The sequence below is a fragment of the Schistocerca piceifrons genome, chromosome X (genome assembly GCF_021461385.2).
Source record: "Schistocerca piceifrons isolate TAMUIC-IGC-003096 chromosome X, iqSchPice1.1, whole genome shotgun sequence".
Taxonomy (NCBI): domain Eukaryota; kingdom Metazoa; phylum Arthropoda; class Insecta; order Orthoptera; family Acrididae; genus Schistocerca; species Schistocerca piceifrons.
Window position 1 is genome coordinate 648,565,327 of NC_060149.1, and position 23,840 is coordinate 648,589,166.

At 40.7% G+C, this 23,840-nt stretch overlaps 1 protein-coding gene across 2 annotated transcripts in view; it reads left to right on the top strand.

Moving 5' to 3' along the window:
- Window positions 1–23,840, top strand: part of LOC124721153 (putative hydroxypyruvate isomerase) — a 43,923-nt gene that overhangs the window by 6,916 nt on the left and 13,167 nt on the right. For both annotated transcript variants that reach the window (XM_047245974.1, XM_047245973.1), the window contains exons 2-3: window positions 12,789–12,900; window positions 23,136–23,308. In XM_047245974.1, the coding sequence (XP_047101930.1) occupies window positions 12,789–12,900; window positions 23,136–23,308 (285 nt within the window). The remainder of the gene's footprint in view (window positions 1–12,788; window positions 12,901–23,135; window positions 23,309–23,840) is intronic.

Sequence of the window (23,840 nt, forward strand, 5' to 3'; positions counted from 1 at the left end):
TGCTCACAGTTTTATTAGCACAATTTGAGAAAATCAGGAGACTGCGTAAGTCTGTGTGTTACCAACTCTCTAGTGGCAATGGTATCCACCCCCAGCACCAGTGTGGGACCATTGTAAGGGCAATATGTTGGTATTATTGGGCATGGTAGAAGGGAGCTTTTAACGGAGTAGCCACATTCAGACTTTTCAATGGCTGCTTCTCATTATCAGTGGTTTTGTGGATTTTTTTAAATAATTAATGGCTAATGCTGTCTAGCTGAAACTTTAGGTACAACAATTCCTTTACATAGGAAAGTTATTGATAGCTCTCCTTGCGCAATCCAACATAATTAAACACATAACATTTGACCATAATGTTTTAATAAGTCCTCACTAATTAGTATATTAAAAATTAAATTACATTACTACCTTGCATTAATTATTACCAGTTAAACAATATGATTATTAATGGGAAGCTGTCAGGTTTTGAGGTGCTAAAACCGCTCCCAGAAAGAGTTAAGAGAGATAAATTTCTCAGCAACTTAATTCTAACAAGCATCAAGGGAAAACAACTTGAAATATACTAGACAAATTGTGTCTTGATGTGGCTCTTTTATCCATAGCCAATTTTTTATCACCACACACACACACACACACACACACACACACACACACACACACACACACACACACACACACACACCTTAACGGAATACATTGGAGGAAGGTGTGTGGATTGGCATGGTCAGTGGCCTGGTGTGGCAGTCGGCACTTTAACTGCCCGCCCAGCAGTGACTATGTAAGGGGCAGTCGCATTTGATGTCATGTCTGTCAGCTGGCCACTCGCCAGGTTGCATGCCAGTTGGTTCACCAGTTGGCAGCTTACGGAGAGCCCAAGCAGTCCGTGTCATCGTTAGTGGCCCCTTTCCCAGGAACAGGTGTCAAAAATTTCAAGACGTTCTTAAGTACCTGTGACTCAATCGTTTGCAGAGCCAGGAAGGATAATGTCTTACTGCCTCTGTCTGTGCAGAAAGGACAGACAGAACATAAAACCATCTGCTTTGCTAACCACATGCTGAGTGCTTGTGAGCAGCAATACAGTATTACCGAGAAAAATTTTTGGCAGCTATTTGGAGATAGCACTGGTTTCAGAAGTACTTATTAGATCAGCAGGAAACATTAGTGACCACTCACAAGGCATTAACATTCGTGAACAGTTGTCGGCACTTGACTGCATGGCTGCTGTGCTGGGCACTGGTCTTGCAAGAATGTGAGTACACAGTCAAGTACATTCCAGGCCGAGAGAATGTATTACCAGGCGCATTGCCACATCTTCCTTAAAGCATGTTGGGCAAAAATTTTGACCATGTGGAAAGTAAGGAACTTGATGTATGATTTATTAGGAATGTCCCAAAGGATGCTGCCATGAGGAATAAGCTCAGAAGGATCACTACCATTCAGATTACTGATGAGAAGCCGGCTAAGATCATGGCAGAGTTTCTCAAAGCTCAAGACAATGAGCAGATCCACACCTACTACAAAGTAGAAAATGATGCCCTGTTCATCTGCACTCATCAGGAGAGTTTTCATTGGAAGCATAGTATCCTTGAGTCATTACAGGAAGAACTAATTTGGAATCAGGATTCTACATCTACATACACACCCTGCAAGTAACTATATTTTCTTTCTCGTTCCACTCGTAAATAGAGAGAGGGAAAAACAACTGTCTGCATGCCTCCATACGAGCCCTTATTTCTCTTGTTGTATCATCATTGTACAGCAATGCCACTGAATGTACCTGCAAATTATATCATTGCACGACACACTGTTCAGGGTATGACATCTTAAATGCAGAGGTGTGTGAAAAACTGCTGCATCACACACAGTGTTTTAATTTATCACTTCTTTAATACTAATTCTATTCACAACACATTTCACAGACATTATCCTCATATACCATTGAATGTACCTGCAAAATTATATCACTGTATGACAAATATTTCAGGAAATATGACATCACAGACACTGAGATACATGAATATGAAAATATAGGGCAAAATATGATAGAGACACAGTTGAAATTGTGTACAGATATGTGTAATACATATTAAATATGTGTGATGTACATACATGGATAAAGTCGTGCGTAAAATGCTGCTCCTACATCCTTGGACCAGTTTCAGCCAAACTTGGTATACAAATTACTTACTATCTGGAAAGAAATAACTATGTGGGTAAGAACCACGAACCTATTGGAATGGGGGTGATGGACAGAGAAGTATGAGAGAGGAAGAGGTGGAGATACAGTGAGGAGGAAGGAGAAGATGGACATAGTTAGGGGGAGGAGGAGATAGAGTGAGAGAGATAGAGAGAGAGAGAGAGAGAGAGAGAGAGAGGGAGAGGTGGACAGAGAGAGGGGAGTGGCAGGAGATGAGCAGTGAGAGGGGAAAGGAGGAGATAGACAGGTAAGAGGGGGAGGGGGACAGAGGGGCACAAGGAGATGGACAGAGACTTTGGGGGGGGGGGGGTATGTTCAGGAGGTGAACAGTTAGAGGAAGGAGGAGTTCGTGGACAGAGAGAGAGGAGGCTATGAGCTGGACAGAGAGATGGGGGAGGAGGAGATATCCAGGGAGAGAGAGGGGGGGGGGGATATGGAGTAATAGAAAATCAGAATAAATACATAAAAGTTAGCAAGCATAGATGAGATTCCAGTGTCTGTTCAGAACGCATGCATATACAGCATACAAACCCCACTAATAAACATAAGTGAGTCATTTAGTTCAGATATTTTTACAGAGTTGGGCTTTTGCTAAAGAATGATAATGCAGAGAGTGTAGTGAACTGCAGACCAGTGTCACTGCTGTCAGTATTCTCAAATATAATTTTATCAGTCAAAAAAGGTTGACTAATGAGTTATCTGAAGAAGATACCACCTTCTTAAAGAAACACAGTTTGCTTGTTTAAGTAGAAGTATGTCATCAGCCATTACCAAGTACACAAAAGTGTTACTTGAAGCTATTGACAAGGTTGACTCTGTTACAAGCATATTCTTAGTCTTCTTTTAGGCTTTTAACACTGTTGACCCTGAAACACTATTATATCAAGCTGGAAGAGGTGGTTGTAAGAGGAATAACAAATGAATGATTCCAGTCTTACATGGAAAATAGAGTGCAAAAGGTAAACAGTGTTCACAGTTCTGTTGATGATAAATATTTTTAAAAAAAATCCAGTTGTCAGACAAGAAACACACAAACATCAGTGTTTTGTAGGGGAGTATATCGGGTCCAATTCTGTTCTCAGCATATATCAGTGACTGTACAGACAATATAAGACGTGGGGGAAAAGATCTCTTTGCTGGTAACAGAAGCGTCATATTTATCAATAAAACCCCAGAAATCCCAGTAGAAAAGGCAAGTGAAACCCTCAGGGAAATTTTTATATGGGCGATATGTAATAAATTAACTTTTAACCTAAAGAAAACAAACCACGTGGACTTCAGCATAAAGAGGGAAAACAACTCTTTCAGATTAAACACAGATGATGAATGTATGCATTGTGTAACAGTCACAAAGTTTTTAGGAATTAATATTTTTTTGTCAATTAATATGGATGAACAGACAAAGATATTGGCAAAAAAAGGGTCAGTATGTTATGCTCACGGGGTTCAGTTATGAGTAACAACGAATGTCTTGTGGTGACATACTGTTCCTACATACACTCAGTTCTTAGCAATGGGATCCTTTTTAGGGATCAAAGGCACAAAATATGGACATCATTTTCAAACTACAGAAAAGAATCATAAGAATAATAATTAAAAGTAGTAGTTGGACTCATTGTGAAGAACTATTTTTAAAAAATTGGGTATTCGAACAGCACCAAATGAGTACATCAGCCAATTTGTTATGGATGTTAAGGGAAGCATTAGTATTACACTAATAGTTCTTTATGTATTCAAAAACTCAGTAGAGTGTTTTCTATCAGGGTAGAAAACTGTATAATAAACTGCCCAAGGAGACAAAAAAGATGACTAAAATACACCTGTTTAAAAGGCATACAAAACATACTTCATAAGTATTTCATACTAGACAGTTAAAGCCTACTTAGAGAATGCAGAGTAGGGGTTAGAACGAGAGGGGACACTTACAACCTCCTGTCATTTTACAGTACGTGATCATAGTATAATGCTTCTAACAAGAGCATCATGTGCCAAGATTTATAGTGCATGAGAGTAATGGCTTGTCATTCTCCTGAGTTCAGCATCTGACTCTTCACAGGGGGGTTCTGACTTAGTTTTCCAGATGGACAGAAGAGAGAAAATGGAGATGTGAATGGGACATAGTAACATATTTATAGCCCTATAGTTAGACAAAAGGGAGTGCAAAGAGCATAGTAACATATTTGTGGTCCTAGATTCACCAACTGTTGTCCATCATGTGTGTGCAATGATAGCATAGGTAAATGCACAGAAACAGTGCACAATTATTTTCTGCATTATATTTGCAAATTGTATGTATGAGTAAAAGAGCATTATACCATATGCACCGACTGATACAGGGAGTGAAATTGTTAAGGCAGCGACCTTACATTCAGGAGGATGGAGTTTGTTCTGCCTGGCCTTCCTGATTTTGGATTTTCTGTGATTTTTCAAAATCATTTCAGAAAAATAGCCGGATGTTTCCTTCACCAAGTCCAGGATCAACCACCTGCCCTATCCTCACAAAAACATCATTGTACAGTCTGTGTGTCTGTACGTTTGAGCTATTTATTTTAATTGTATTATGATATCAAATACTGTACCATTATCAGGTGATCCCTGGATGAATTAAATAAAAAAGAGGCTCCTAATGTATGCTTGCAGGAATTGGTCACAGTAATGATACTTGTGAGGAAAGATTCTTTGTTGAGTTCACTGGATGACACACACATTCATATTCAACAAGAGCACTAATGACCATTCCCTTTGAATGGCCTGATGCCACATCACCTGAAGCTAAGTTTTTTTTAACTACATGATGCTCATTACAATGCAGATAACCTCTTCACTAAATGAAGCCTTTTTTAGGTTAAGAAATAGAAAAAAAATACACAGAGCCAAATTTGAAGAATAGTGTATGAGGGGACATTATTTCGAATTCCAGCTTGTGTACTTTAACTATTGCAGTGGCGACAGTGTGCTGCAGTCAGGAGCATCAATCACGTTAACTTTTGATTTAACTCACTGTGCAAATAATCATAAAAACATCGAGCTATAAGAACCAGTGCTTGTTTTACCCATACCAAATAGTCAATCAAGACGAAAGTTTCCTCTTTGTCCAAGCATTTTTTGTACATTTTCACCATGACCAAGCCACATTTTGACTGTAGTTGTCTGTGAGATGTATAGTATAATGGATCAATGTTATGTCCACATTGAGATAATAGCACCAGAAATCATTTTGATGATGTTTTTGTTTTTCCACGTGATTTAGAAATATCTGTCGTGGATCCTTTTGGGTTTGGCATACATAAATGCAGCATCCATCATGTGCACATGTCCCCTTATCATTAATTTTAATGATCATTTCTTCAGAATATGTCTTGTTGAGGTGACTTAAAAGCGCGAAGTGCTCATATTATTGTGTGTTTAAGAAGGCTGCTATATTTGGAGGGGGTGGGGGGGGGGGGGAGTACCTCAACTCGGAGAAAATCACTACCAGCAGCAAGATGCATGACAGGAGTACTATGGGCTGTCACAGATTTTAACCATTGATATACAGGCAACAGTTCAACAAATTACTCTTCACTTCAGTCTTGTCCAACAATTTCTGGTGAGCAGCCTCATTCTCGGTATGGAGTGCTTCAAACATGTCCCTCTGCCCACTGGAGGTAACAGGACATGGAGATTACCATGGGTGTAGGAACACCATTGTCGATACTAGAAATGTGGGAAAAATGTAATCTCAACTGATGAATGATGGTACTCATTGGCATTGATTAGGATTGCTCCCCAATACTTTCAGTGTGGCCACACCACAACGTGTCGCCACCGTGTTTGTAACTGAGTTGCTCATAAGTGTACACTTCGTCCATTTCTATGAAACATGTTTAAGAAAGCTGGCAACAAATTACTGCCTATGGTAGCTATTTAAAAGTTTTAATACAGCTGTTACAAGAAATCACCTCCCATCAAAATGTCCTACGGTTTTGTAAATGTGTACCATATTTATACAGTCTCTCTTTGTACTTGATGAAAGTGAGAGTGGTTACAAGTGTGATGTGTGTTGATGGTGAATCAAATATTGAGGTGTTTAAGGAAATCTTCTGTTCATAATAAACACCTCATAATAAAATAAAAAACCCACTTTTGGTGGCGATGTAGGAGGCAGAAGACTCCTTTAAAGGCAGAATTGGCTCATTGCCACAATGCAAGGAAGGATTTTCAATATTAGCTCATACTTACGCATTGAGACAGCAACAGCTGAAAGTTTTAACAACTGAAAATCATTTACACAAGACAGAAAACTATGGACAGGCTCAAAGTTCACAGAAATCTTTGTTTCTAAGAAGAAAAGGTACACCCCACAAAGGCATTCTGTGATCACTGATATATGTATATTTTTTACATCATAATGAGTAATAAGTGAAGTGTTGTGACTTGTGCTATATTCTTGCAACCTATAATGCAGGATTAACTCTCCTTGTGAATGAAGACTATTCAAGAATTTTAAAAAGTGTTGTTATTGTTAAACACGTTGAAAAATTAAAACAGTGTGCTAATATTCAAACCCAGGCATTACACTTGACTTGCATGATAGCTTTCATCTGCCAGTACCTTCTTTCCTATTTCCAAGTGCTTCAGACGATTTTCTGCAAAACACAAGGATCTGGGTTTGACTCGTAATCCAGTTCACAGTTTTAACCAGTCAGGAAGTTTCACAACAGTGTACACACTGTTGTATAGTGAAATATGCATTCTGATATTTTTTGTTGTCCTGCTGTAGAATTTCATGTACGTCAAAAACTAAGCTTTTAATACTTGTGCGTAATTTATGATTAAGGGGGAATAAAAGAGTAGAAATTCTGTCATGTGTGCCACTTATTATACTGCCATATCCTTCAGTCAATTCAGTGATGAACCCATAAAGTAACACTGTCTGAAATTTTATATACAACTGATCATTACCCTAATCTGATGTAAGAGGGGGCCTGTAGGTCTTAATCTGGTCAGGGTAAATAAATAAATAAATAAATAGTTATGGAAGAAGACATTTTTGTAAACTTTATTAGAAACATTTTGAATCTGTGAAGATCTTAAGTTTTCAACTGTCATGAAAGAGTGGTTGGTGTGTAGTGACTGACTACAGCTGTGTCATGATATCAGATCAAGATTGAACAGCTTTGGGCTCTTTAACCTACTGGAACAGGATGCTAGGGAAAAAACTTCTTCATATACTGGTGGTAGCAGCAGTAGGGAAGAGTATGAATAAAAATATTGTTTGATAACAAAAGCAGTTTATTACTTATCAGTTCGACATTTTTGTTGGCTGTGGTTCATCAATGTTAACTAGTTTTTCTTTTCTGCCAGATGTACTCACTGTATAGTTGTACACTCAGTGGAAGCACAGTTAACTGTTAAGCTAGAAGCAACAGCAATCTGTGGGTTATTCTAGCAACTATTTTGTAACTCGTTCACCTTTACGGTGACAAATGTCAAGGACTTAACATGTTCCATGGACTTCAGTGACAGGATAATGTGACATATGGTGTGTGACTGCGACTTAGTCCCATAATTCTACAGAAATGATCTTAATAAAGCATGAAGACAAGTGGGAATCTCCATCTGATATAGTGCAATTCCAGAAATCTAGTAATATGGACTTCATTTAATCAGTTGATATTCATACTGACAGTGACTGCCACGGGTTGCTTCTGGTTACTACTGCTTTCACTCTGGTACTCTTACTCCTGCTGAATTGAAGGCATCTCTCTTATATTCTATTTCCATCTTACTAGCCAAAAACAAGTCTGGTTACATTCAAATGTGTTACTGCACCTACAAGAATTCTCTGGAAGTATCAAGAAGTCTCCAGAACATGGCTCTTTTTGGTACTCCAGATGTAGGACAGTATGGATTCACTATTCCTTCCTAACTGTAAATTGTAAATGCTTAGGTACATTGCACACATTCCACCATGTTGTGATGAAAAATGAAATTATTTGTACTTACAGCTGGCTCAATTACTTGACCTGTTTTCTGGAACAAGGTTGAATGGAACCTTTAATAGTATTCATACTGCTAATTAGCATTCATTACACCTGCTACCTCACATTCATTACAGGTAACAGACTGATTCTGTGATGATATGCAGTGGGACAGAAAAGAGGAATGATGGTATTGAGCAGTGGTATTTTCCAAAAAAGTTGGTTCACATTACGATTACTACAATGCATTAGATGTTTTGTTATGTATGGAGCAGGAGATTGAAACTGTGACATGGTTTCTACTCATGAGACATGTTCAAGACTATGCAGTTATGATGTGATGGGCAATTTGAAAATAAAAAGCACTAATTGTGTAATTTGGTGCAGTGAGAAATCGGGCTCAAAAGTAAGTTTGTGTCTGTTTGTTGTAGTATGCTACATGAAATCTATTTAATTAATCAGTGTGAACTTTACGTATTTAACCCCTGTAAAATATTTTTGGGAGGAGAAGATCCAGTACACTGCCACTGAATGTTATATGATTGAGTCATTATTACAAGGCTGGCAAAGAAACCTAATGGATTTCTGTGTAGCTCATAGTTGCATAGTAATTTGTTACTATAATTCTGATTGGTTCTCATACAATTCAGATTGCTTCAAAATTGCCTGTAGAGGCCGCAACCTAGAATTTTTGGATCATGTCTGTTTGTTGTTCCAAGTTTATGATGCTCCCCTGCTCCCACTTTTAGATCTGTATATTGATTCTGTTCTACATCAAATGCGAGGTTGTGCTATAAGGAGAGTTTAGGATTTTAATTATCTTATCTCTAAAATGAACTGACTAGACTTTCCTTCGAATGTTCATCTGGGGTGCTTTTACCGAGACAGTAGTTTAATTTGCGGGCTGAAAGTATTGTGTCCAACTTCATTAGTTCTCCTCTGATTATTCGCTGCATGTATCGAAGGAAATTGACAGAGATCCGAAATATGAAATAATTTGGGTGAAGGTCATGGTTAAAGCAGGCTCAGACATGGTAATTGGATGTCTCTATAGGCCCCTGGCTCAGCAGCTGTTGTGGCTGAGCACCTGAAAGATAATTTGGAAAATATTTTGAGTAGATTTCCCCACCATGTTATAGCTCTGGGTGGAGACTTTAATTTGCTGGATATAGACTGGGAGACTCAAACGTTCATAACGGATGGCAGGGACAAAGAATCCAGTGAAATTTTTTTTAAGTGCTTTATCTGAAAACTACCTTGAGCAGTTAAACAGAGAACCGACTCGTGGCGATAACATATTGGACCTTCTGGTGACAAACAGACCCGAACTATTTGAAACAGTTAATGCAGAACAGGGAATCGACAATCATAAAGCGGTTACTGCATCGATGATTTCAGCCATAAATAGAAATATTAAAAAAGGTAGGAAGATTTTTCTGTTTAGCAAAAGTGACAAAAAGCAGATTACAGAGTACCTGACGGCTTAACACAAAAGTTTTGTCTCAAGTACAGATGGTGTTGAGGATCAGTGGACAAAGTTCAAAACCATCGTACAATATGCGTTAGATGAGTATGTGCCAAGCAAGATCGTAAGAGATGGAAAAGAGCCACCATGGTACAACAACCGAGTTAGAAAACTGCTGCGGAAGCAAAGGGAACTTCACAGCAAACATAAACATAGCCAAAGCCTTGAAGACAAACAAAAATTACGCGAAGTGAAATGTAGTGTGAGGAGGGCTATGCGAAAGGCGTTCAATGAATTCGAAAGTAAAGTTCTATGTACTGACTTGGCAGAAAATCCTAAGAAATTTTGGTCTTATGTCAAAGCTGTAGGTGGATCAAAACAAAATGTCCAGACACTCTGTGACCAAAATGGTACTGAAACAGAGGATGACAGACTAAAGGCCGAAATACTAAATGTCTTTTTCCAAAGCTGTTTCACAGAGGAAGACTGCACTGTAGTTCCTTCTCTAGATTGTCGCACAGATTACAAAATGGTAGATATCGAAATAGACGACAGAGGGATAGAGAAACAATTAAAATCGCTCAAAAGAGTAAAGGCCGCTGGACGTGATGGGATACCAGTTCGATTTTACACAGAGTACGCAAAGCAACTTGCCCCCCTTCTTGCAGCGGTGTACTGTAGGTTTCAAGAAGAGCGTAGCGTTCCAAAGGATTGGAAAAGGGCACAGGTCATCCCTGTTTTCAAGAAGGGTCGTCGAACAGATGTGCAGAACTATAGACCTATATCTCTAACGTCGATCAGTTGTAGAATTTTGGAACACGTATTATGTTTGAGTATAATGACTTTTCTGGAGACTAGAAATCTACTCTGTAGGAATCAGCATGGGTTTCGAAAAAGACGGTCGTGTGAAACCCAGCTCGCGCTATTCGTCCACGAGACTCAGAGGACCATAGACACGGGTTCACAAGTACATGCCGTGTTTCTTGACTTCCGCAAGGCGTTCGATACAGTTCCCCACAGTCGTTTAATGAACAAAGTAAGAGTATATGGACTATCAGACCAATTGTGTGATTGGATTGAAGAGTTCCTAGATAACAGAATGCAGCATGTCATTCTCAATGGAGAGAAGTCTTCCGAAGTAAGAGTGATTTCAGGTGTGCCGTAAGGGAGTGTCATAGGACCGTTGCTATTCACAATATACATAAATGACCTTGTGGATGACATCAGAAGTTCACTGAGGCTTTTTGCAGATGATGCTGTGGTCTATCGAGAGGTTGTAACAATGGAAAATTGTACTGAAATGCAGGAGGATCTGCAGCGAATTGACGCATGGTGCAGGGAATGGCAATTGAATCTCAATGTAGACAAGTGTAATGTGCTGTGAATACATAGAAAGATAGATCCCTTATCATTTAGCTACAAAATAGCGGGTCAGCAACTGGAAGCAGTTAATTCCATAAATTATCTGGGAGTACGCATTAGGAGTGATTTAAAATGGACTGATCATATAAAGTTGATCGTCGGTAAAGCAGATGCCAGACTGAGATTCATTGGAAGAATCCTAAGGAAATGCAATCCGAAAACAATGGAAGTAGGTTACAGTACGCTTGTTCGCCAATGCTTGAATACTGCTCAGCAGTGTGGGATCCGTACCAGATAGGGTTGATAGAAGAGATAGAGAAGATCCAACGGAGAGCAGCGAGCTTCGTTACAGAATTGTTTAGTAATCGCGAAAGCATTACGGAGATGATAGATAAACTCCAGTGGAAGGCTCTGCAGGAGAGACGCTCAGTAGCTCGGTACGGGCTTTTGTTAAAGTTTCGAGAACATACCTTCACCGAAGAGTGAAGCAGTATATTCTCCCTCCTATGTATATCTTGCGAAGAGACCATGAGGATAAAATCAGAGATTAGAGCCCACACAGAAGCATACCGACAATCCTTCTTTCCACGAACAATACGAGACTGGAATAGAAGGGAGAACCGATAGAGGTACTCAAGGTACCCTCCGCCACACACCGTCAGGTGGCTTGCAGCGTATGGATGTAGATGTAGATGTCCTGAACAAAGAAATAGGTCTGGAAAATTTGCAACTTGTTTTTACACTTTTAAAGAGAGGGAAAGGGAATACCATTTTGCAGTATTCTAGAGTGTACTGAAATCTATGACATGAGTTACGAAATACCTTAAAAAGATATGACGGGAACTTGTTATCTTGTCACGCTTGCTGTTGAAGTGTACTGACTATTATAAGATCTGTTGCTTAGGGATGATGCACAATGTGTTGTAGTTCCTATAGTGAGTGAGCTATTTAGAAGAGTTCTTCCTTCCTACCATCAGTACAGAAGGATATTACAATTTGACAATATGTTGTAGTTCTTATAGTGAGTGAGCTATTTAGAAGAGTTCTTCCTTCCTACCATCAATACAGGACGATATTACATTTTGACATGTGGTTTTCTACTTGTGTTGGAAGACATGTGAAAATATTTCTCTTATAAAACTTTGATTTATAAGATGCAAGGATGGTTCCTTTTCCCACTTGTCCCTAAACTGAATCTCTGCTCTGTCTCTAATGACCTCTTTATCTATGGGATGTTAAACCTTAACCTTTTCTTTCCTGTGATGTAGAACATCACATTTTATATTTCAGTGAGTTTGTATTTCATTGAAAGAAAACAACTTGGTTCAATTTAAATGTTTCTCCCCACTGGCTGAGAATAATTCTGTGTAGCTCAAAAACGTGGTGCAATTATTTCAAATAGATACCATGTCAATGAGTTGCATATCCCCAAACTATCCCAGTAATGAAGAATCTGAACTGCGTGTTATAGGAATAACATCTTTGAAATGTAAAAGCTAGGATAAAGCCAGACTGATACATTCTGTGGTGCAATCTGGATTCAATCCTGTGACCTTTCATTTTCCAGGCACACTCTTTAACACAAGAATATCAGGCTTGACTGTTGGCAGATAGGGTGAAATGTTTCAGCAGGACTAATTAATTTTTTCACATTGGCTAATAGTTTAAATATGGTTAAGGCATTAATATAAGCTTTATTTCATTGTATAGTTTTCTTGTTACTATCATGAATTTTTATTTCAATTGTGTCAAATAAATCGTGTTGTATTCAGCACTCAAACCCTGTACAAACTTCTCGTAGGTGACCCAAGTAAAGGAGAACTTGGGTTTGCAGCAATTCCTGGACAGGAGGAGAAGTTTAAAGAAAGCCTCAGTCTTGCAGTTAAATATGCAAAAGGCCTTCACTGTAAACGGTAAGTAATGAATGCCTTCCTGTCTTTTTTGTGCTTGCTTTTCCTGGTGCTAGGCTTGCTGAATGCAGCATGCAGTGCTGATGATGGCCCTGAATATATATTGGAAATGAGAGTATTTGGCATTTGTTATTGAAACTCAGCTCTTAATTACCAATAGAAATCTTCAGTCTGTATAGTTTGTATTGACACAGCTCGTGTCACAAACATAAACATGGTTCGTAGTAGGCTGTAACATGATTTTTATTAAATCATGCAATTAGCTAATTTCGACTACTTCTCGTGGTCAAGCACTTGTGAAACTGACATGGAAAAGCTCTACATTGTCTGCACGCATTGCATGTATAACTAAACTTCTCACATTAAGATAACCACATGTGGTTGTAAGAAATTTGTGCAGTGGAAAGTCCTTGCTGAAATATAAATACACTCCTGGAAATGGAAAAAAGAACACATTGACACCGGTGTGTCAGACCCACCATACTTGCTCCGGACACTGTGAGAGGGCTGTACAAGCAATGATCACACGCACGGCACAGCGGACACACCAGGAACCGCGGTGTTGGCCGTCGAATGGCGCTAGCTGCGCAGCATTTGTGCACCGCCGCCGTCAGTGTCAGCCAGTTTGCCGTGGCATATGGAGCTCCATCGCAGTCTTTAACACTGGTAGCATGCCGCGACAGCGTGGACGTGAACCGTATGTCCAGTTGACGGACTTTGAGCGAGGGCGTATAGTGGGCATGCGGGAGGCCGGGTGGACGTACCGCCGAATTGCTCAACACGTGGGGCGTGAGGTCTCCACACTACATCGATGTTGTCGCCAGTGGTTGGCGGAAGGTGCACGTGCCCGTCGACCTGGGGCCGGACCGCAGCTACGCACGGATGCACGCCAAGACCGTAGGATCCTACGCAGTGCCGTAGGGGACCGCACCGCCACTTCCCAGCAAATTAGGGACACTGTTGCTCCTGGGGTATCGGCGAGGACCATTTGCAACCGTCTCCATGAAGCTGGGCTACGGTCCCGCACACCGTTCGGCCGTCTTCCGCTCACGCCCCAACATCGTGCAGCCCGCCTCCAGTGGTGTCGCGACAGGCGTGAATGGAGGGACGAATGGAGACGTGTCGTCTTCAGCGATGAGAGTCGCTTCTGCCTTGGTGCCAATGATGGTCGTATGCGTGTTTGGCGCCGTGCAGGTGAGCGCCACAATCAGGACTGCATACGACCGAGGCACACAGGGCCAACACCCGGCATCATGGTGTGGGGAGCGATCTCCTACACTGGCCGTACACCACTGGTGATCGTCGAGGGGACACTGAATAGTGCACGGTACATCCAAACCGTCATCGAACCCATCGTTCTACCATTCCTAGACCGGCAAGGGAACTTGCTGTTCCAACAGGACAATGCACGTCCGCATGTATCCCGTGCCACCCAACGTGCTCTAGAAGGTGTAAGTCAACTACCCTGGCCAGCAAGATCTCCGGATCTGTCCCCCATTGAGCATGTTTGGGACTGGATGAAGCGTCGTCTCACGCGGTCTGCACGTCCAGCACGAACGCTGGTCCAACTGAGGGGCCAGGTGGAAATGAAATGGCAAGCCGTTCCACAGGACTACATCCAGCATCTCTACGATCGTCTCCATGGGAGAATAGCAGCCTGCATTGCTGCGAAAGGTGGATATACACTGTACTAGTGCCGACATTGTGCATGCTCTGTTGCCTGTGTCTATGTGCCTGTGGGTCTGTCAGTGTGATCATGTGATGTATCTGACCCCAGGAATGTGTCAATAAAGTTTCCCCTTCCTGGGACAATGAATTCACGGTGTTCTTATTTCAATTTCCAGGAGTGTAATTGAAGGAGTAAAGATAACTACTCACCATATAGTAGAACGATTGAATTGTTGATAGGTACATGAAAAAGCCTGAAATCATTGCTAGCTTTCTGATAAATCCTTGTTCAGAATAATAGAATAAACATACACCTGCATGGTTACATTGCCCCAGCTGACTACATTGTGCCAGCACTGCAGCTTACTTGGGGTGACTGAAGAGAGGATGCCGGGAGCAGGAGGGAGAGATGGAGAAGAGTGGTTGGCAGATGGAAGGACAAGGTGATAGGTGCACAGGATAAGAATAGGCACTGGTTACTTTGTTATTGGTGCTGGCAGGTGGAGTTGTGTGGACTGACAGTGATGTCAAGGCCTGTATTGTGAGAGGGAGTTACAACAGAAGAGGAGGGAGATGAGATTATGAGTACATAATGATTGAAGTAGGTGGGTATGAAGACAGGGGTGGAGGTCGGTGTAGGTCAGGGCGTAGCAGAGATTGAGGTCTGGAGTATTACAGGATTGAAGGATGTGTTGCAAGGAGACTTCCCATCTAAGTAATTCAGAGGAGATGGTGTTGGGGGTTGTGAAGCAACTGCCGTTGAAGTCGAGCATGTTGTGCTCAGCAGTGTGTTCTACCATTGGATAGTCAGCTCTGCTCTTTAACATAGTTTGGGACCTCCGACCAGAACAACTTTACCTGTCCTTCACCAGGAACGTCTTATCCACAGTCCTTCCCAAAATTTCCACAGTGGTGACCTCTGTATACTCAGTCTACGAACTATCGCAGTCTATTCTCGCACCCCACCTAGTCCCAACCTCTAGCACAAGGGTCATACCCCTGTGGAAAATCTAGGTATGCAATTTGCCCAATGCACCCACCCAGTAAATCATACTTCAGTCCCATCATAGGGATATTCTACCCTATCAGAGTCAGTACCACCTGTAAAAGCAGTCATATGCTGAACCAGCCATGCTGTTTCTTATGCACAACACTTTATGTAGACATCACAACCACTTAGCTGTCCACCCAAATGAAAGATCACTGCTAAACCATAGCCAAGAGCAGAGTTGATCACCAGTGGCAGAATATGCTGCTAAGCACAACATGCTCACCTTCAGTGGCTGCTTCACAGTTCATGCCATCTGGATCGTTCCTCCTAACACTAGTTTCTGTGAATTACATAGATGAAAATTGTTCTTGCGACATATCCTTCAGTTCTGTAATACTCCTGTCCTCAGTCTCCTCTGGCCCACACTGACCACAACCTATGCCCCTTACCCCCCTCCCCCAATTTCAATCACTCTGCACCCATACTTTTGTCTCCCTCTTCATCTGTTCTATCTCCCCGTCACAATCCACGCCTCGATGTCGTTGTCCACCTGCACAAAACTCCCCTGTCTGAGCTCACCAGTGCCTTATTCCTATCCCGTGTGCCTGCTGCATCAGCCCACAGCAGTCTGCAACTTTCCCCAACCCTCCCTAATAACTTTTTGCCTGCTTTGTCACCTTGACCACTCTATCTGACCTAACCATTCATCATAGTCGAGCTGCAATGTTGGCCCAGGGATTATCTGATAATGATAGAAAATTTTGTCATTGTACAATGGAAATAAATAAGTCAAATATATGGACACACAGAATATTTAAGGATGCAAACTCTATTCTCTCGAGTATGAGACCATTGTCTTAACAACAGCAGTGCCTCATTTGATTGTCATTTGCATGTAGTATTACAAGCCTGAGAGAAACCAAGTGAGGGAAAATAAATGTCTAATACAAAGAGATTGTACAATAGTGAGACAGTAAACAGTAAGCAGTAGCATTTCTTAATGTTGGTGCAAGTTACATATTATTCTTATATGGCTAGTTGACAGTGAATCGGGATGAGATGTGACATCTGTTTAGATTGATCACAACAGGTGGTCTTGGCCTCTATGTTACACTGACATACTGATTAATCGTAGTGAGTTCAGTAAATCACCTTCCAACTTCAAATGAGACACATCTTAAAAAAAAAATTAATGTCAAGCTTACGTAATGTCCATTATAGTAGTACTGAGAGTTGTACTGTATTTGTAAAATCACAGTTGTGCATTGTATCATAGTTATGGATGTCACATTTTTTTGTAAAACATTTCTGTTGTTTGCTGTCAACTTTATGCGACACTTGAGTGTAAGTATGACAAGAGAAATAGCCACTGCAGGATGAGCAGTTACCATCTCTGTACCATGAAAACTTTCAGTACGTGCAGGATAGCCAAGAATTCAATTATTTACAGGATGGTAATAGTTTTAATTACTCATCACCATAATGGAACCAAAATTGCGATGCATAAATTGTTATGCATACTCAGTTTTCACTGCTCTTTCAAATCCATAGCAATTTAATAATCTTCTGTCCAGTTACTTTATTAAATACTGATGGAAAGCACTTGTAATAATGAATTCCTCAGGATAATAATGAATTCCTCAGGGATCCTGGGAAAATTTCAAAATGAATATAACTGATTTTGGATGAGACAAAATTCTGCCATTTCATGTCTACAACAGAACACCAGAATGAGATTTTCACTCTGCAGCGGATTGTGCGCTGATATGAAACTTCATGGCAGATTAAAACTGTGTGCGCGACCGAGACTCGAACTCGGGACCTTTGCCTTTCGCGGGCAAGTGCTCTACCAACTGAGCTACCGAAGCACGACTCACGCCCGGTACTCACAGCTTTACTTCTGCCAGTACCTCGTCTCCTACCTTCCAAACTTTACAGAAGCTCTCCTGCAAACCTTGCAGAACTAGCACTCCTGAAAGAAAGGATATTGCGGAGACATGGCTTAGCCACAGCCTGGGGGATGTTTCCAGAATGAGATTTTCACTCTGCAGCGGAGTGTGCGCTGATATGAAACCTGCAAGGTTCGCAGGAGAGCTTCTGTGAAGTTTGGAAGGTAGGAGACAAGGTACTGGCAGAAGTAAAGCTGTGAGTACCGGGCGTGAGTCGTGCTTCAGTAGCTCAGTTGGTAGAGCACTTGCCCGCGAAAGGCAAAGGTCCCGAGTTCGAGTCTCGGTCGGGCACACAGTTTTAATCTGCCAGGAAGTTTCAACAGAACACCAGTTAAAACTGTAGCTGGGAGATGGTGATCCTGTGCCTAAAAACCAAAGTTAATTTCATCTGTTAGGAAGGCTATGACCAGTGCTTTGGGGATTGTACAGGGATTTTTTTATTGGTTACCTTGTAAAGGGAAAACAAGTAATCACAAATACTTCACAAATTTTCTTGATAAAGTGGACAAAAAATACACGAGAAGAGTTGTGGAGCAACACTCTGCTCAAAGAAATAATTAGGCAGTGGGAGAAAATGAGGAAGATGAACTTTGGTAAACGCGTTTCTAACCTAAAGAACACAGTTTTCCACTGCCAGTTAGACAAATTTTCTCATTGTCCACATAGACACTATTGCAGTGTTGCTTCACCATCTAAACAGGTAAAAAATATATTTTTTAAAAATATGACCACTTGTTATAAACCTTTTATTGATTTCTATAAGTTTTTTGGAATATTAGAAGTGTCCATATGATATGATGTACTTTGTATATCAAAAATAGGTACAGTTATGTTCCCCTCCCTTGAGGAATGCCTGTGCTGCTCCCACTTCCGTTGAAGTCTCCTTATTAAGGTCTGCATGTGAAGTTTTAGCTACCAGAAAATCCTGAATTGAGTATCATATTCTGTATAATATTTCACAAGCACATATTTTGTGTACTAAGTGACAGTGTCATAGTGGCGAAAGCCTTTCTAGATGTCAGCCATGGCATTAATCCAAGTGCTCCTTTCTAAAGTCTTTTGTACCTTGTGAACTAAAAGAATAATGTGAGGTCTGCATAATAGTCATTCACAAAATCTGTCCTGGCTCCAGCTGAGCAGTTCTTCAAAATCCAAAAATTTGTCATATGTGAGCCCAAACTATATTCCATTACTCTACAATAAACAGTTACCTTTGCTTTCTAAACCATCAGACACTCATTCTTCTTTTGATATATCAACTTTGTAAGTGACTACCAATCTGCATTTAATCGTATTTTTTAGTATTATTGATAGTATATACAAGTAATCTTATTTTACTTGGTTACATTCCATTTTAAGAATGAATTTGACTCTTATTTGAGCTGCTCTGCCACTGAAATCTTGTAGCTAATTACATAGGTATAAAATTGAGCTATCTGATTTCGAATTATAATTTTTAAGTCCATTGGATACATTTGAAATATGGTTTCCCCCCCTCTCTCTCTCTCTCTCTCTCTCTCTCTCTCTCTCTCTCTCTCTCTCTCTCAGCAGTTTATTTTATTTTTTATTATAAAAACACCAACTACTACTACAACTACATCTTCTTCTTCAAGTACTGTTACTTGTAGAAACAGTAATGTAGTCTGCAGCATTAAATCTACAAACTCTACATAAAAGTGTGAAGACTAAACTGTGGCCATTATAGCAAGAAATATATGTAACAACTTAGTCATTCCTAAAACACTGTGCAAAAGCTTTTTGTATTTATACATTTATGTTTTGAACATTCATTGTGCAATTAGTATCTGCTATGTGTTTAGGACAGAAATTAAGTGAAAATTAGTTACTTTATGTCCAAAAAATCACACACAGCAAACTGCCAAACTCAGTTTTCTTATTAGATCTTTAAAATGTATTTCTATGTCTTCAAGTGTATATTGTGTGTGATTTCATAAACAGAAGAACTGTACAAGACTTTATGTGCAAGCTTTGAAAGCTGGCGTTCATAATTTTTGTTTGTTTTACTGGTCTAGGGTTAATTATCAGTCTGAGAAACAAATGATTTAACATTTTCTGCAATGCAAAACTTAGCACCAAAATGGTGTGAAATGGGCTCTGTAGTAAATGGAAACCATAACTATCTAAAAAGAGTTTGAACTCAAGAAAATATTACTTGTATCTTATTGTAAATACTTTCTGGCCCTGTTATACACTCCTGGAAATGGAAAAAAGAACACATTGACACCGGTGTGTCAGACCCACCATACTTGCTCCAGACACTGCGAGAGGGCTGTACAAGCAATGATCACACGCACGGCACAGCGGACACACCAGGAACCGCGGTGTTGGCCGTCGAATGGCGCTAGCTGCGCAGCATTTGTGCACCGCCGCCGTCAGTGTCAGCCAGTTTGCCGTGGCATACGGAGCTCCATCGCAGTCTTTAAGACTGGTAGCATGCCGCGACAGCGTGGACGTGAACCGAATGTGCAGTTAACGGACTTTGAGCGAGGGCGTATAGTGGGCATGCAGGAGGCCGGGTGGACATACTGCCGAATTGCTCAACACGTGGGGCGTGAGGTCTCCACAGTACATCGATGTTGTCGCCAGTGGTCGGCGGAAGGTGCACGTGCCCGTCGACCTGGGACCGCACCGCAGCGACGCACGGATGCACGCCAAGAACGTAGGATCCTACGCAGTGCCGTAGGGGACAGCACCGCCACTTCCCAGCAAATTAGGGACACTGTTGCTCCTGGGGTATCGGCGAGGACCATTCGCAACCGTCTCCATGAAGCTGGGCTACGGTCCCGCACACCCTTAGGCCATCTTCCGCTCACGCCCCAACATCGTGCAGCCCGCCTCCAGTGGTGTCGCGACAGGCGTGAATGGAGGGACGAATGGAGACGTGTCGTCTTCAGCGATGAGAGTCGCTTCTGCCTTGGTGCCAATGATGGTCGTATGCGTGTTTGGCGCCGTGCGGGTGAGCGCCACAATCAGGACTGCATGCGACCGAGGCACACAGGGCCAACACCCGGCATCATGGTGTGGGGAGCGATCTCCTACACTGGCCGTACACCACTGGTGATCGTCGAGGGGACACTGAATAGTGCACGGTACATCCAAACCGTCATCGAACCCATCATTCTACCATTCCTAGACCGGCAAGGGAACTTGCTGTTCCAACAGGACAATGCACGTCCGCATGCATCCCGTGCCACCCAACGTGCTCTAGAAGGTGTAAGTCAACTACCCTGGCCAGCAAGATCTCCGGATCTGTCCCCCATTGAGCATGTTTGGGACTGGATGAAGCGTCGTCTCACGCGGTCTGCACGTCCAGCACGAACGCTGGTCCAACTGAGGCGCCAGGTGAAAATGGCATGGCAAGCCGTTCCACAGGACTACATCCAGCATCTCTACGATCGTCTCCATGGGAGAATAGCAGCCTGCATTGCTGCGAAAGGTGGATATACACTGTACTAGTGTCGACATTGTGCATGCTCTGTTGCCTGTGTCTATGTGCCTGTGGTTCTGTCAGTGTGATCATGTGATGTATCTGACCCCAGGAATGTGTCAATAAAGTTTCCCCTTCGTGGGACAATGAATTTACGGTGTTCTTATTTCAATTTCCAGGAGTGTATTTTGCCCACCCAGTATCATTGGATCACTGTGAATCTGTGTGAACACTCAGTAACATACTTAGGACATACTCTTCCATATTATACTGGGCAGTATGTTCAAATTTAAGCCACAAGGTGTCTAAATTTTCCTTTTTATCTAAACTGTGTTTCAGGCTTTCAGTAATCAATTTTGTTTCCAAATGTTTTAAATGAGAATCTTTTTTTTTTTTTTTCCTCTTTGTTGGCAATGTTTTGATGTTTGATAACTAGCACACTGCAACAGCCTCTCATTGTTACTGATCTTGTACAAATTATGTTGTGAAGAGTGGGCCTGTTTGTTGCTAGATTTAACAGTCAGTGGAAAACTCAAGATAGATTAAAACCTTGTATATGAAGATAGATCACTATTCATGTAATAAAATAAGTAGCCTGTAGAATAGGTCAGTGACTTAGCAAAATATTGAAAATGAAATATTGGCACAGCCTTTCATTTGTTCACATAACTCATTATGACTGATAGAACTATGTGTGTCATTTTCTTCATTCTGGACTCTCAATGAATGCTGTCCGATTACTTCATTCATACATCAGTTATTACTGATGTTAAAACAAAGGTAGGAAAATGTATCTATGTAGCAAATGCAAGAATAAACAGATTGCAAGTTAGCTGAACAGTCAGCATCACACATTAATCTGCAAGGGTGAAAATGAGGAGTATCAGCAAAAATCAAATGTATTGTCTCATATACTGTAGGTGTATGTGTTCTGGGCAAGGTTATGATAGATGGGAAAGAATCACCATGGTTCAACAGTCATGTTAAAAATATATTACTAAAGCAAAAAGAGCTTCATCAAAGGTGTACACAAAGTCAAAAATTTGTTGACAAATCTAAAGTTGTATGAAGCCAAAATGAGTGTCAGTGAATTTGATTGTGAAATTTTTGCTACCAACATGACAAAAAATCTCAAGATGTTTTAGTCTTATATAAAAATATCAGTTATGGTCACACTGGCACTTAAACGGAGGATGACACAGGGAAGGCCTAAAAATACAGAACTTGGTTTTCCAAAATTGTGTCAGTGCGGAATATCATACTACCACTTCTGTTTTCTCTTGTAGTATTAACAACAAAATAACAGATCTTGGAAAGGCTGCTGGACCTGTAAGAATTATATATTTAATACAAAAGAACTTTTTCCCCGTGTAGCAACAGTTTATCATTGGGCACTTGAACATCACATGTGTACAGAGAAATTAGAAGATGGATTATCAAACAGATGTGTGTAACTGTAGACTTTACTAAAAGAAAAAAAAACTAGGAGTGTGTGTCCTAAAGTAGAACAGTCACTTAAAACTGGTTGTAGGAACAGGAGATGCCAGATTGAGATTCATGAAAGAATCCTAAGAAAACGTAATTTACCCACAAAAGAGGTGTCTTACAAAACCCATGTTCAATCTGTTATTGAATGTAACATGTCAGTTTGATTCCCTTACTAGATAGGTTTAATAGAGCAGACAAGGAAGGTCCAAAACATAATTGTGGATATCACCATGGTTTTGTTTAATATGTGCAAGAGTGGGGCAGTAGTGCTAGTCAAACTCCAGTGGAAGGCACCACAAGAGAATACGTTTTCTAAGAAGAATTGAGAAAGATACTATTTTTTCCCTCCTTACGTACATTAAACACCCTGTCAATGATCCCACTGTCATCTGCAAGGTTGGTTAAATTGCAAACTGTCTCCATTTGCAGTGCTTTCAAATTTCGCATGGCTCTGTCATTAAATGTTTCCCTGAAGTTTGTTTCTAGTAACAGCACCATTGCAAAAGTGATGCCGTGATGTACAAGTACACTACTTCTTTCTCTGGCTATATTATAAATGTCTTTCATTCGGGTTAGAGATAGTGGTGATAGTTACCATATTAAACTTTTCCTTACAGTACAATTTCTGTTCATCATTGTAAATTGTTTGTTTTTGATCACTTGGTTCTTTTTTTTTTTTTTTTTCTTCTTGAAGGATTCATGTGATGTCTGGAAATGCTAAAAATCCAAGCAGTGTGAATGACGACATTTATGAGAAAAACATTAAGTATGCAGCATCTTTGTTCGAGAAAGAGGGTATTGTAGGATTGATTGAACCAATCAATCCACATTCTGTTCCAAACTATTACATGAATAATTTTTCAAAAGGTGAGTGAACTCGACACTTTCAGGTCATGTATTGATGTTTGCATGCCTTTGTGCTATTAGTCAGCATTCCAGGAAAAAAATTACAAGGGGAGACCATGACGCTGGGATCGCAGATTTACATCAAACTTCCTATCCTTTAGTAGGCTATTAAAACAACATAATGTGCAAGTAGTAAGGTGCATTACTCTGAGAATTCTGTGAAAAAGGCAAGAGAAGTTTTATGCATCTATTATGTTACTGGCGTAGCCGCCGAATGCTAGAGTTCATGGTGGTCAAGTGGGCAGCGTTCGAGTTACGTAAGACAAATGTGTCCAAAGCGAAGTTTCATCTCCTGCTCAAACGTAATTTTTAATCTATATTTCTTTCATCACCGGTCACATTGTTTAATTTATATGACATCTAAGAGGTAATATAATAATAAAAGACACGTGTATTTGCGTGAAGTTTTAGTGAATTTCATGTTATTTGACTACTTACTATTCTGAATTAGATTTAATTATTAGAACAAACACATTTATAACTATTGACAAGT